This window comes from Juglans regia, chromosome 13 (assembly GCF_001411555.2).
Source record: "Juglans regia cultivar Chandler chromosome 13, Walnut 2.0, whole genome shotgun sequence".
Taxonomy (NCBI): Eukaryota; Viridiplantae; Streptophyta; class Magnoliopsida; order Fagales; family Juglandaceae; genus Juglans; species Juglans regia.
The window spans coordinates 12709451-12725069 of NC_049913.1; the positions used below are offsets into that span (position 1 = coordinate 12709451).

At 37.1% G+C, this 15619-nt stretch overlaps 1 protein-coding gene and 1 long non-coding RNA gene across 3 annotated transcripts; one reads left to right on the forward strand and one right to left on the reverse strand.

The window, feature by feature from the left end:
• The first annotated feature begins 7840 nt into the window (after positions 1 to 7840).
• Positions 7841 to 11082, forward strand: LOC118344296. Its single transcript, XR_004798068.1, has 3 exons — positions 7841 to 9549; positions 9856 to 10132; positions 10577 to 11082. It is a non-coding gene; the product is annotated as an uncharacterized LOC118344296 (long non-coding RNA).
• Positions 9041 to 11793, reverse strand: LOC108985024 (SNF1-related protein kinase regulatory subunit gamma-1-like). 2 transcript variants are annotated; one of them, XM_018957157.2, is made up of 6 exons: positions 11730 to 11793; positions 11089 to 11259; positions 10509 to 10951; positions 9978 to 10244; positions 9723 to 9892; positions 9041 to 9467 (listed from the first exon to the last, which is right to left on the reverse strand). In XM_018957157.2, exons 2-6 carry the CDS (start codon positions 11255 to 11257, stop codon positions 9194 to 9196), a joined length of 1323 nt encoding a protein of 440 aa, XP_018812702.1. In that variant the 5' UTR covers positions 11258 to 11259; positions 11730 to 11793; the 3' UTR covers positions 9041 to 9193. The 2 variants fall into 2 exon arrangements, with proteins under 2 accessions (XP_018812702.1, XP_018812700.1); XM_018957155.2 differs by having other exon boundaries at positions 9073 to 9467; positions 11089 to 11639.
• Between the last annotated feature and the right edge of the window lie 3826 nt (positions 11794 to 15619).

The following is a 15619-nucleotide window of genomic DNA, read 5'->3' on the forward strand; positions in this document are numbered from 1 at the left end:
AATGGAGAAGCCATGTATAAACTGCTCATAGTGATATCGAATAATACCACCATAGCCAACAAGTCCGGGGTTGCCCTTTAAGGCCCCATCGATATTAAGTTTCATTCTACAAGTAGGGAGATTCAACTAGTGAATTAAACTAAATATTTTTTGTTTAGTCTTCAACAATGGAATTCTCAAGAAATTTAAAATATAAACATCATCCTACCTTGTTATGCCCCTTGATGGTTTAATCATCAAATTTAATTCTTGCAACCACTTTACAATTTTCCAAATAATGCAAGAAGCATGTTTGATTTTACCTTCATATTTGACTGAGCTTCTTGCTAACCACAACTCCCAAAGTATTCAACAAGGAACTAGCTGAGTAATTATATGAATATGATTTGTGCCATGAAAAACTAAAGACTAAGGGCTCGTTTGTTTTCAGAGATGAGATGAGATGAGATGAGATGAGATGAGTAGAGATTAAAGTTAAAAAGTTGAATAAAATATTGTTAGAATATATTTTTTAATATTATTGTTGTTTTGGGATTTGAAAAAGTTGAATTGTTTATTTTATTTTGTGTGGGGATTTGGGAAAGTTGTAATGATGAGGTGAGATGAGATGAGATGAGATGAGATGTTTTTGGAAAACAAACAAGGCCTAAGTTAGCAGTTTATCTCTCTACCCTAAAGTTGAAAGATCTAATATGCCAAAAATCTGTGAGAAGTGATGCCCTACAGATACAACAAGAGAACAGTCATTAAAAATATGTAAATCAAACTCTACAGCCTCACAGCCACAACTAAACTTGAAGTCAAGCTTATACCACATTTTTTAACATTAAAGTCTAAAGCTACCCCATTATTCCACAATTTCCATACAAAAACAAAAAATTTTACTGGAAGATTCTTACTCCAAATATATTCAGAAGCAGAAAATCGAGCATGTTGAATTCTAAGAATGCTCCATGTTGATTGAGTAGTAAATTTACCATCATTTGTATGCTTCCAATATCTATCATCATCACCACTTCTTAGCTTTATTTGAAAACTAAGAACATAATGCATCAATACAAAATTTTGAAAGAATTTCAAGCTTATCCCTTCGCCAACCAACTGTAGAACATAAATCATTTAATCCCAGGTCTGATATAGTGATAGGGAAACGCAAGGATGCAAGGGACCCATCCAATTATCATGCCAAAAATTGATATTACCACTTCTAATATTCCACTGACTTTCAGATTGTATGAAGGGCTAATATACACATATAGATCTCCAAATATGAGTGTTAACGTCAAAAAACGCACACAGTCCTGAAAGGAAGAGAGATCCATTTCTGAGATGCGCTGAGAGGAGTTAAGCCTCGATCGGTGCTGTATGGAGCCCTCGGCAGTGATCCTGTATAGTTGTACGGTGTCAATCCGTACATCAATTTCTAAGACACGATGATACCTTATTTTTCCTTACTTTATATCAAATCTCCAATTTTCCTCTCCTGACATTACTTTCTTATGCCTCCTAAGACTTTTATGCCTTAGTCTCTTCTTATCCTCTCTCATTCTCTCATATTTTGTCTTCTAGTGAGTTCCCACCCTAATAGCTGGGACTAGAAAATTTCATGGGCCGGAAAAAAATCCTCTCACAATGAGAATGTCATGGTCTTGCTTAAACTGGTTCTAAAGGTACAACATTAGTCAAATATTTTTGCCTCATATAAACTGCCCAAAGAAAGGTTGAACTTACTAGATTCCAAGCAAGCTTGCATTGTAAAGCTTTTACAACATCATATAAACTCCTTATGCCTAGTACACCCTCTTCAATAGGTCTACATATCTTTACCCAAAAAACATTTTTTTTTATTGCCCTTCACATTCCCCCCAAAAGAAAGATGAAAAAGCTTGTTGGATTAAATCTAGTGCCTTTTTAGGAAGGCAAATTACAGAAAGATATGTACTGAAATGGAAGATAACATTGCCTTAATCAGAGTTAATTTTCCTTCGGCAGACAACAATCTACTTTTCCAACCAACTACTTTTTTTCTAATTTTACCAAGAATAGGATTAAACAAATCTATATATAATTTTCCACGAGAAATGAGTGCTCCCAAATAGGTGATAGGAAGATTACCTTCCTTGAAACCGGTGGCTCTAGCCACAATCTGTCTCCTGGCTTGAGATGTAGAGTTGTGCATAAGAAACACAATTTTTTTTTTTTTTTGGATTAATTCTCTACCCAGATGTTTGCTCATATTTGAAGATAAACTCCATTAATGAATCTCCACTCCTTTCGGATCCATTAGAAAAAATCAACAAATAAAATGTGAGATATAGCAGAACAACCTCTTGGCACCTTGTAAGGAATGAAAGAAGAATCTTAAAGCAATTGCAACAGCCCCTATTCTAGACTTCTTCACTTAAGATAAAGAGTTAAGGTGAGAGTGAATCCCCTTGCCTCAAACATCTAATGGAATGAAAGAAACCCTCATGAGCTCCAATAAGAATAGTAGAGAAAAGTGGACCTGAAAAACAATGTTGTGAAAGAGAAATCATAGTGACATTAAAATCAAATTTTAGAAGAACTTGTGACAAAAAAGACCATTCAACATTATCAAAAGCCATTTGTGAACATAGAGCTCAGAGCTTATCTAAAAGTAATTTTAATATCAATTCTCCCTTGAATTAGCATATTAGTCATTAGAGTACTAGTATTGGACTCAACTTAACCAAATTTTTGTCAAAATTTAGCTAGTTTGCATAAAAATTCACTATAATAAAGTCAATTAATGAACAATAATTTTAGCCCAAAATTTATTCACTTGCCAAATCTGGCAGGCCCATTGAGCTGGCTAAATATTATTTTCACCATAAACAATTCTCTTCCTGCTGCCTGTTGGTGGATTGCAATTTATTATGGATTCTTCTTTGAGTTCTTTTAGCTTCTATATCTTTCAGTCTCCGTTAGATAGATATGACTTTGGAAAAATGTGACCGTTAAAAAAATATAACTGTTGGGGAAATATAATCGTTAAAAAAATATATCAGTAAGAGAAATATAGCCATTGAAAATAAAGTCGTTGGCAAAAATACTACAGAAAAAATATATTTATTATGAATATATGACCATTGAAAAAATATATCAATTGAAAGAATATGACCGTTGTAAAAAATAGGTCGTTAGAAAATTATATCTGTTAGTAATAATATGAACTTTAAAAAAATTAATGTATACTTTTTTTAAGAACGAATAAATATTCAAATTACAATTAGAATAAAAATAAATGAAAATGTCAAAATCAATATTTTAATAGATTAATGATAAATTTGAAGAGTCCATTATTTGGTGTTGTTGAAAAGTGACTAACTAAATTTATAAAAGTGAATTCTCTAACTAAAATTTAGTCAAGTTTTGTTGAGTTCACTACTAAGATCACTCTCATTGGATTAGTTAAAGTTAAAGTATATTTTTTATGAATGTAAGATGAATTTAGCTATTAGATATTCCATTCACATTAGTCTCCACATTGGAATAGCCATTTTTTTTATTATATGACAATAAAATAATATAAGATGAATTTGACTTTGGTTATTCACATCAAATCTCCACATTAGATTATCCATTTATTCATTATATAATAATGAGTAATTAATAATTTCAAAAATATTTTAATTTTTTTAATTATGAATTTATTTTATTTTATCATATTTTACTATTTATAATATTATATATTAATTAGTAATCATATTCTAATTATAGTTTTTCAATTGTCATTTAAAAGGGAGAGAAAAATAATTGATATAAAAGGGAGAGAGAAATAATTAATATAAAATGTATTTGATGAATGAATAGTTCCTTTCAAATTTGGAAATACGTTTAGAAGTGACTATAGCTTGGAATTTAGATATTCTAATATGATCACATTTTATAGTTTAATAGCTAAATTTTCAATGGATTTAACTTTTAACTAATACTCTTAGTATTGGATTATCCAAAGTTTAATTAAATTTGAGTATTTATTTACCTTTTTAAAAAAGAAATATGCGCTAGTTGTGCACTATATGATATTAAATATCATTTCTTTTAAAAAAAATAACTTTCTTCACCAATGTGACCTATAGAAATAATGGATGTGACAGTGCCAATGAGAATATGGGGTCTCCTTCTTCTCCATTGTATTAGGCTATTAACTTACCAGAGTAATATATAGTATAGAGTTTTGTTATGTACAAACAAGTTTACGTATCAATCTACGTACTAATATTCTTACCTTTATATTCTAAATGCCCGGAGAAGTGGATATATGATAGTGGGGTCTCTTACGTCTCTTTCTTAATTATTAGCTAGATTTTTTGCATTCTTTATGCGACACAGAGAGCGATTGTCAGTTGTAGAGGAAGCCGATGGGCGGTGGACCCACCGTCCTTGGGAAGAATCTTTGTGACCACCGACCATTTGTCCATACTGAGTTTGGTCATAGCTTAACTATAAAGAACCCTTCTCTGTTGATGACCAGTCTGTGTTGGTTGAAATCTGGTAAAAGGAAAAGCAAGCACACAATGGAAGCAACAATACAAGAATGGTACAACATGTGTTTGATGGAAAAACTGAGAGATAAAAATGTTGTCATGCTGGGCTAGTTCGAGGCAACCCTTCCTCCAAAATGGAAACCAGAAATTATGTACAATTCCAGATGAGATTCCCTCCTTACATTTTTCCTCATATACGTAGTGCACTCCCACGTTCCTCTTCAACAACAAACTCTAACAGACTCTTAACTTACCAACACAGACTCAATACTAAAATTAGTATTAAAACACACTGTTTGATATTTCACCAAAACATTGCGTATAACCACTAAGACACAACAGACTCATACAAAAAATGACATTGTTTATTTAAACGACAATAATACTCTCAGCTTGAATGAAACGCGTTGTTTCACCCTTGCCAAAACACAGCACTCCATCTAATTTTGCAACGGCATCTTTCCGAGCTTCAACCCTTCTTCCACTTCACTTCCTAGCTGACTTCCCGAACCCTTGTACTTCAGTTCTGCCATTTTCCCCCAATTTCACTTAGGGTTCACAACAAATTCTCCCTTCCATGACAGCACCTTGCCCACAAGGTGCTGAAATCATTGCTAAAGCTTTCACAAAATTTGCCACGTGTTCTCTGCATCAGTTGCACTGGTCCATTTCACCAAAACTTTCGTTACTGCCTTGTCTCCATGGCGCCTCATATGCCAATCAACAATAAGCTCCAGTTCTGGTTGTATCTCGCCATGTGCATCTATTGGAGGAAGAGTTGCTATACTCCCACCTTCCATTTAAGACATGAGACATGGAAGGTGGGATGAATTTTTTATGTCGTTGGCAACCTAAGGCGATATGCCACCTCACCTACCTTCTGCTCCACTTGGAAGGGACCATAATAGCGAGGAGATAGCTTCAAATTCAGACGAGTGGCTAGGGACCGTTGGCGATATGGCTATAACTGCAGGTACACCATGTCACCCACTTCAAATTTTCTCTCTGAACTATGTTTGTCTGCTTGTACCTTCATCCTGTTTTTGGTTGCTTCTAAATCCTCCTTAATAGTTTGATGATCTGATCCCTTGTTTTTAATGTTTGGTCCACTGAGTTGTTTGATGATGTACCTGAAACATAGGATAAGAGTCGGGGCGGGGGTAGCCATATAAGGCCTCAAATGGAGTTAGCTTAGTTGTCGCACGATACAAAGTGTTTTACCACAATTCTGCAAAAGGTAGCCATTGTGCCCATTTTTGAGGTTTCAGTCCTGCATAGCATCTTAGATAATTCTTCACGCATTTATTTAAGGTCTCTGTTTGTCCATCTGATTGAAGATGGTAAGCAGAGTTGTGATTAAGAGTAGACCCTTATAATGAGAAAAAAGCCTTCCAAAAAGAACTCACAAAGATAGGGTCCCTGTTAGTGACAATAGTTTGGGGAAGCCCATGTAATTTAAAAACATGATTCAAAAATAAATTGGCCACCACAGAGGCTGTATAGGGATGAGATCGAGTTATGAAGTGACCAAATTTGGTAAACCTGTCGATCACCACTAGGTTAACATTTTGACCATGAGACATAGACAACCCCTATATGAAGTCTATAGAGATGTTGGTCCACGCTTGCTGAGGTGTTGGCAGGGGTTGTAATAGCCTTGTTGGTGGGATTGTCTCGTATTTCACTGTTTGGCATATGTCACATTCTCGGATGAGCCTCTTTATGTCTATCTTCATCCTCTTCCAATAGAAATCTCTCTTAGCCCTTTGATATATTTTTAAGTAGCCCGAGTGGCCACCAAAGGGGTGATCATGAATAAAATGCATCACCTTACTCTTAAATGAAGAGTCAGGTACAATTACAATTATGCATTTCTTGAGTATTAACCCCTGCTGTGTTTGATACCCCTTTTAGGGTGATTGGTTCTTCTGCAACTTCTGCAAGATTTCCTGCATTTCAGTAGATTTTTCATAACTCTCTTTAAATTCAACTACCCACTCGGGGCTAGGGAAAGAAATCATAGCTAGGGAACCTTCAATCCACTCTTCTTCCTCCCCTTTTGTGGACAAAGCATCCGCAACTAGATTCTCCTTACCCTTCTTATAAGTAATTACAATATCATACCCTAAAAGCTTACTAATTCATTTATGTTGAGCCGTTGTTCCAACTCTTTGTTCCAGTAGAAATTTTAAGGCCTGCTGGTCTGTCTTCACCATAAAAGACTGTTCTAAAAGATAAGGCCTCCATTCTCGCATAGCTGTTAGTAAGGCTAACAATTCATTCTCATAAGTAGAGTGAAGAAGGGTCTTTCCCTTAAGTGCCTTGCTCATATATGCAAGCGGCTGTCCTTGACTGCATCAAAACTGCTCCCATCTCTCTTCTACTAGCATTAGCATCACACTCAATGGTAAATAGTCTAGAAAAATATGGTAGCCTAAGGATTGGGGGCTGGGTTACTGTTGATTTAAACTCATTAAAAGCTCTCATTGCTTCCTCATTCCACACAAATGAATTTTTCTTATGTAAATATGTGAGTGAGGCAGCAATGGTCCCTTAATTCTTTATAAATTTATAATAATATCTTGTCAATCTTAGGAAACCCCTTAATGATTTCACATTCACCGACGTTGGCCAATCAAGCATTGCAGCCACCTTGCTGGAATCTGCCATTACCCCTGCTGCATTTATGATATGCCCCAAATAATCTATCTTGGGTACCCCAAACTTCCAGCACCTTTTCCAAGTGCTCTACATGTTCTGCCTAGCATTTACTATATACTAGTATATCATCAAAAAATACCAGCACGAATTTCCTCAAATATGGTCGAAATACATGGTTCATCAACTCTTAAAAAGTTGAAGGGGCATTAGTCAACCCAAATGACATCACTAAAAATTCATAGTGTCCCTCATGGGTCCTAAAGACTGTTTTGGCCACATCTTCTAAGACTGGTCTTATTTGGTGATATCCGGACCTTAGGTCCAATTTTGAGAAAACCACTGATTCATAAAGTTTATCTAGTAACTCATCAATAATTGGGATAGGAAATTTGTCCTTCACCATCTCTTGATTTAATGCCCTATAATCCAAGCACATACGCTAACTTCTATCCACTTTACGGACTAACAAAACGGGTGACAAAAAAGAATTGGTGCTAGGTCTCAAACCCCGGTCTCTAACAACTCAGCAACAGTTTTTTCGATTTGTGCATTTTGGTAATGGAGATAATGATAGGATCTAGCATTTATAGGTTGGGTCCCATCCTTGTGTATAATCTTGTGTTCTTGTACCGGTCTAGGAGGTAACCCTTTTGGTACTTCAAAGGCTCCCTTAAACTTAGATAAAATTTTCTGCACATCCCCTCTTCACTCAGTTTGCTCCCCCCTTGCTTCTCCACCAAAATCTGCAGAAACAAGGCCTTTCCCTTCATGACAGAATTAAGCATAGCCTTATTACTGCTGCTCTCCACCGTGGGGTCACTTAAACTCAGCCCCACCAATTCTACCCTCTTTCCCTTGTGCAAGAATTTCATGGTAAGTTGGGAAAAATCCCAAACTATGGATCCCAATGTTTCCAGCAATTTAATACCTAAAACCACATCACACCCACCAAGCTGTAGTATAGAGAAAGATCTCTGTTGATGACCAGTCTGTGTTGGTTGTAATCTGGTAAAAGGAAAAGCAAGCACGCGATGGAAGCAACAATACAAGAATGGCACAGCAAGTGTTTCATGGAAAAACTGAGAGATAAAAGCGTTCTCACGCTGGGCTAGTTCGAGGTAGCCTCTTAAACTCATCCCCACCAATTCTACCTTCTTTCCCTTGTACAGGAATCTCCGGAGCCTAATTACTTGCCCATTTTCGAACCATCCCATGAATCCCAATATAGCGAAGCTGGTCACGGATGGGTTCTACAATCAAAGCCCGTGCCAAGCTCACTTCAGCTCTACATGGGTATTTACGCAACGACTTCCCACGCTTTACGTCTCTGAAACTGCCCTACACCACACGTGCTCTCAAGCTTTTCGATGAAATGCCTGAAAGAAAAATAATCTGGTTTCACTCAATGCCGTACTTTCTGGTTTTTAGAATGGGTATCGTAGAGACCCAGAACATAAAAACAAGATGGGTTTGGAACGCTCAGGGCCACAGGCTGAATTCCAGGACTATGAGTTACTTCCATGTCGGCAACTTTTTGGGATGATGAGTACGAGGCGATCGTTTGAAACCAAAATAGGAGTAAACTGGTTGCGTGGTGGATCTGTTTGGCCGATCTAGTGATTTTGGTCGTTTGAATGAAGCTCTGTGGGTTAATACAAAAAATTACCAAGCATTTGCATCTGTTATTGCTTCGTTCCCCAAACAAATGGCATTAAAGCTTTCGGATTTAGAGCCAGAAAATCCAACTCCTTTTGTAATCCTTTACAATATGCATGCTGCATTTGGAAGGTGTAGGGATGTGAAATGATTAAGGTTATAATGAGGGATAAAATTATAAAGGGTTGAGAAAGCACCCTGGCTTTACTTGCCCAAAAAAAGATGCACCCTTGCTTTAGCTTTAGAGGATAAATATGAAAAGTACATACATGGTATTTAAGTTGTTGTTCTCTGGTCCTAAACCAGATTTTGTTACATATCTCCACTTCCATAAATTTGAAAGGATTTCCGCACCTGAAGCATCACTACTCTAACATTTCCTTCACCACAAACCCAAAGTAGTTATCAAAGTGGTTGGATGGTTCATAAATGAAGCAAGAAATCACATCTCTAAGTGTAATGACGCCAACAACTTCATCCTCCTCTCCAGCTACCACATAAATCCTGTGGACTGATCTTGAAGCAAGTTTGTGGATCACACTGCTCAGAGTTGAATTGGGTTTGCATGTAATTGGAGGGACGACTTTGCTGGCTTCTTGGGAAGCAATGATGTGCACGAAATCCATCACAGTCAGCTTCCTGAATGAAACGGCGAATAGAATAAAGTCGACAGTCAAGACTAACATGGAGGAGCAAGTTAACATGAGGATAGATTGATATGGTAAGTCCCACTAATAAGGTCTAAGAGTAATTTCTCTGTACTGCAACCTATGTCTCTTCCCAAAATTAACTCTTACGGTTTCTTATGCTCACACTTGACACTTGAAAATCTTGATAATGTATCAAATTGAAACAATGGACTCTTGAATTTCAAAGCTTTGCGTTTTACCCTACCTAAAATTTGAGAAAAGCTCAGATTTCAGCAGTAAGTATCGGATGTCTCTCATACTTATGTTTCCGACCATCTTCTTCTTTGGTCCTACTACTGGAAGACCACCAATTTGCTTCTCTTTCATTCTCTTGAAAGCCTGTAGAATCAACTCACTGCCCTGGATGCTTACAACCTGGCCAAGGAGACAAAGGAACATTTTGGAAGTATGAATTCAATAGTGACCTAGAAGAACACTCATTTAACAGTGCAAAGCTTACCTCTGCAGAAGACATGAAAGGAAGTCCAAAATCAGATATAGGCTGTGCAGCAATGCTGTCAAACCAGTCCCTTCCTGCACAACCCTCAAGAACCTGAACGACTGCGGATTGAGTAATGAAGTTCTTTATCTCTGGCTTGCCTATTTCAATTACAGGTACATTCCTCATCCTATACTTAGAGAGTAGCAGTAAGACAGTCAACATAGAACTATCTGTTGAAACTGGAATGAAAGGAGCCCAACGGAATGATTTGATTACTGAACTCACCTGAAACAAAAAAGAAAAAAGAAGAAGAATGAAACATCATTTCTAATATGATTTGATTTCGATTTTATGTCTCACTTGGTTCCATCAAGGCACTTCACGACCAAATAAAATTAAAATTGCTCATAATTAATGGAGAAAAGGAGAGCAGACAATAAAAATGACACACAACCTATCGCTTAAGTTAGTCCAAACAAACAATATTATATAAGGTACTAAAGGCAACTTAGGCTCTACAAATTATGCTCTTGGCAAAGACAAGCTTACTGTGGTTGACTTGAAGGGTTCATCTTGCAATAAAACTTTGTAAAAATCCTCGCCCAATTTGTCAGCAGCTGTGGGAGCATCTTTTCCCATCCTTTTATCTGCAGCAACACCACCAGCCACTGCAGCACCAACTGCAGCAGCTGTTAGCCCCACCACTGCAGCAGGCCCTGTCGCACCCAATGCTAGTGCCCCAAGAGCGCCAACTGCGCCTGCACCAACTCCAGCGGCTGTTGCTGAACTAGCCGATAGGGCAACAGCAGCAACTTCTGCACTCTCCAAGACCCACAGAACAATGGCAGAGTAATCTATGATCCCTAGGTACCTATCTCTCCAATCTGAACTATTTCCTTTGTCAGGGTTTCTCACAGGAGCCGAAAAAATGTTGCATTCAGATAAAATCTTTACAGCATCAGCAACGGAAGTGTCTGCTGAAATTTCAATCACTACAGGATATATAGGCAATATGCATGGCTGTCTTTAGTGATTCAGATATGCTTTCCTTCAATTCATGCCAAGTAAATGAACCAAGTACTGCTAAAACTTTACAAGACTAAAACACAACAATTTTGTTGATAATCACCTTTACCACGGGGAACTTGTGGGAATGATGAAACTGGAATATCTGAAAATGCATTTGTTAAAATCTCTTGTAGAGGTCGTGGTAATTTCTTCCTTGACTGCATCTTCTCAAAATAAGCATCATAGCTTGAAAGTGAAGAACTGTCTTTGATCAATTGTTCGGCTGCCATACCTACACCAAAGGCACTCACTAGAGTTTCCCAATACCCCAAATTCTTCCTTTTAAAAACAAAATGGTGTGATTACTTCTACACAAAACGGACGGCTCACCAATTGAAGGGGACAATCATGGGTAAAATCCAATTGGGTGTGCTACTTTTTCAACTCTTAATATCGCATATTTCCTTTTAGCCTTTGTAAATAATTGGAGTTCAACACCAAATCATCATGGTATCTCACACGCCCATCGTAAAGAGGGGTTGTACAATGAACTTTGTTTTTACAATCGTGTTCTTTGATCTAAAAAGTTTGAATTTCTTGACCTTCAAATAAAAAATACTTGACCAATAGCAAAGAAAAGGGCGAGATGGAATTCACGTTCAAGTTCCATAGCTTAAAATTGAAAAAAAAAAAGAAGAAGAAATAAATAACTTGCCATGAAAAGGAGATCTGCAATGAAAATGTTCGGAATGAGATATATACCTGTTCAAAACGTCGTGTTTACAGATGAAAACTCGGTTATGCTAAGGTAAAGCTCCCTGTTCATCGCCTGAAAGTTTCAGTTATACGGGTTCTTATAACTGCATGCATGGGCTCTAGCCTTGCCATGTGTAGGTGGTGGACGCATGGCAGAGTAATTACTCGGCACGCGGCAGTTTGTAAAAGTCTGGGAGACATTTTCACCTGCGACAAATCCTATGTACGTCCCCTGGGATGAAGTTGATTGGGTTGGACCATATATTATATAAAAAATGCTAGGTACAACGACCCTGTATCCGCTCCGCGAAACCTGTTGACGTGGTAGCAGTTAAAAAAAAAAAATGGGGAGGGAAACATCCTGTATACTACTAAATGGAAAGGATGAGAGATTAAAAAGATGAAACCTCTAGCATAGATTGAAGGAAAACGGAAAACTTGAGATAGCAGACAACACAGGATTGAGGGCAGCAAAAAATAGAACTGAATATATTTTAGGCCAAGCCCAAGAACAAAGTGGAAGATGAAAAACATTACTTTTTGGAGTAGTAGCTCAGGACCTATGCTCTAAAGGGAAATAGGATGCGAGAGTTTTGAAAATCAATAGCAATGGCGAAATAGGTGGAAATGAAGAGCGGGGAGCTGCAAAAAAATAAAGGAAGAAGACGTTTTTTCTGTTTATGTTTTTGGTATTGTTTACTTACTCAAATCTAGTTCATACCTATTTATTAGTTAAATGGAGTGTGTGTTGAGAGATATGAAATGACGGATTTGATAGAGGGAGTGTATGTGTAACAACTTGGTGGTAGAGAAAGAAGAAGATAGAAGGAAAACGCGTTCACGTTTCTGACCGACATACATTCTCGCCTCTTTTCCTTCCCCCATTTTTTTTTTTTTTTTGGAAAATACTACTCTTACTGCTAGTTTCTACCGCTGAGTTTTTTATTTATTTTTTACTTAATAATTAAGTAAGTATTTTTTAATAATATTATGATTTTTTTTATTTTTTTAAATATATTTAAATGTATTAAAAAAATACATGTAAAAAAAAAAAAAAAAAAAAAAAACACATTCCAAAAGCACTAGCGGGAGCTCCCAATAGTGGGAGTAGCACCGCTCTTTTATTTTTTTAATTTTATCTATTGATGTACAATCTACCACATCAGCAGGTTTCATGGCGGGGATGCAGGGGGCGGTTGTCCCTAGCATTTCTGATATTATATTATTAGATCAGTCTAGTTGTGAATTTTATTTAAATACTTAATTAAATGTGACGTATCAATTAATGCAAGTAAAGATAATAAAATAAATAAATAAATAAGAAATAGCATTGCTACAACTGTTTGATTAAAATAAGATTATTTAAATGTTTTTGTTTTTTAAATTTCAGACTTAAAAGAGAGATGATAATGTTTATGTTTATATTGTCAAAAAACGATGACAATAAAGTAAAAGTAAACATGAAAAACAATCGAACAATCACACACAACATAAAGTTTACGTGATTCAACAAATTGCCTACATCCACAGGAGCTGCAGATGATTTTATTACTTGAGGAATCACAATACAACAGTGGAGGCGACTACTGTGCATACACTGCACAACCATATGTTATAACATAACATATATATAGTGAAACAGCGGAAAGACCCTAAAATTCGAACTATAGCAATGTTCGCTTCAGCGGCATGTCGAGTCTGCATCGAGCAAACGTGTTTCCCACAACTGCTCTAGCCATGTGTTAAGCGACTCTTTGAGCGAACTCTCTGACTTGCCTCTACTCAAGCAGTATGTCGAGCAGGGTCGAGTGAACTCTCTGACTTGCATCCACTCGAGCTCATTGTCGAGTTGCCTTGAGCGAACTCTCTAACTTGCCTCCGCTCAAGCGGTGTGAACCAAACTCCACAGTACTCAACAATTCTTCCATTTGGAGACTGGTACACCCATTGCATCGCCCTCAGCCTCAAACATGATATCCTTCACCTTTGCAACCACTGCCCCTGTCTTCATACTAGAAGACCAACTGAAATTGCGCACAACTTCAGTTTCTCAAGTGTAACACCATTTGTCAACATATTAGTAGGATTCTTACTTCCACAAATTTTCTCAAGTAACAACTATCCATTATCTAGCAATGATCGTATAAAGTAATACCTGATCTAAATTTGCTTAGTTCTGGAATGAAACGCTGGATTTTTGGTAAGGAATATGACACTCTGGCTATCGCTATTGAGAGTGCCATTCGGATTCTTTTTACCCAATTCCTCCAAGAAACCCTGAAGCCAAATCATCTCATTTGAAACTTTTGACACTGCAATGTACTCAGCTTCTGTAGTAGATAAAGAAATAATTTTCTGTAAATTAGAACTCCATGACACTACAGTACCACCCAGAGTGTAAACAAACCTTGTGCTACTTTTTCTGCTATCAGTATCTCTAGCTAAATCAGCACCAACATAACCCTACACCTCTAAGCTCTCTCTTGAAAAACACAAGCACGTTTCTGAGGAACCTTTTAGGTACCTTAGAATCTACTTCACAGCTTCCCAATGTTGTTTTCCTGGGTTACTCATGTATCTACTCACAACTCACACTACATGGGCAATATCTGGTCTAATGCAAACCATAGCATACATAAGTAAACCAGTAGCTTTGGCATAAGGAACCTTACTCATGTAATCTTGTTCCTCCGTTGACTTTAGTGACTGATCATTGCTGAGTCTAAAGTGATTGCCCAAGGGTGTACCAACTGGTTTGGCCTTGTCCATATTGAACCTGCTGAGTACCTTTTTCACATACTCAACTTGTGAGACTCTCAACATGCTTGACTCTGTCTCTGACAATTCTCATGCCAATGATTTGTTTTGCAGCTTCCAAATCCTTCATTGTAAAGTCCTTTGACATCTGTTTCTTCAGATTATTGATCTTATCAATACTAGCCTGTGCAATAAGCAGGTCATCCACATACAATAACATAATAATGTAAGAATTTTCAAAATGCCTGACATAGCAGCAGTGATTTTCCTGACATCTGATGTACCCTACACTGCACATAAAGCTATCAAATTTCTTGTACCACTTTCTAGGAACTTGCTTCAGGCCATACAAGCTCTTCTTCAGTCTGTAAACTGAACTTTTCTTTTACTGTACTACAAACCCTTCAAGTTAGTGCATATAGATGTCTTCTTCAAGGTCTCCATGAAGAAAATATGTCTTCACATCTAACTGCTCAAGAACTAAATCTTCGATGGCAACCATAGACAATACTAACCTGATGGTTGTGATCTTCACCATAGGAGAAAAGATATCAGAGTAATCAATACCCTGCTTCTGCTGAAAGCCTTTTACAACCAGCTTGACCTTGTACCTCTTACGACCATCATGCTTAGTTTTTACTCGATACACCTATTTGTTGTGCGATGCCTTCTTCCTTCATGGAAGTTCTGTCAACTCCAATGTCTGATTCTCTAATAAGAAATCCATCTCATCCTTCATGGCCAGTTATCACTTGTCAGAATTTTCATCTTGCAAGCTTTCTTTGTAACTCTACAGTTCTCCACCATCTATAACAAAATATAATTCAAAGTAAGTGAGAAACGTTGTGGAGGAAGAATAGTCCTAACTGACCTGTGAACTGCAATTGTAGAAGTGGATGACTCTAAATTTGATTGCGGAATAATAGGAATGGGTGCACCGGACCCACTCTCCTTATCACTCACATCTTTACACTGCATTGTGGCCTCTGGTAGGTCATCCAATCTCACGAACTCGGACTCTTGAGGAGCTACTTTAGCAACTATACTGGACTTATCCTTGTACATAATCTTCTCATTGAAAATTATATTCCTGCTTCTTATAGTTTTCCAACCCTGATCATCCCAGAAACGATAGTCAA

Excerpts from the sequence above, each read along its gene's own strand:
- LOC108985024 (XM_018957157.2), bottom strand. The coding sequence starts at position 11,257 with ATGGCAGCCGAACAATTGATCAAAGACAGTTCTTCACTTTCAAGCTAT. Across the intron at positions 10,952-11,088 it reads ACAAGTTCCCCGTGGTAAAG|TGATTGAAATTTCAGCAGAC; the intron begins GTGATTATCAAC and ends TATATCCTGTAG. Across the intron at positions 9,468-9,722 it reads GAGCTTTTCTCAAATTTTAG|GAAGCTGACTGTGATGGATT; the intron begins GTAGGGTAAAAC and ends CGTTTCATTCAG.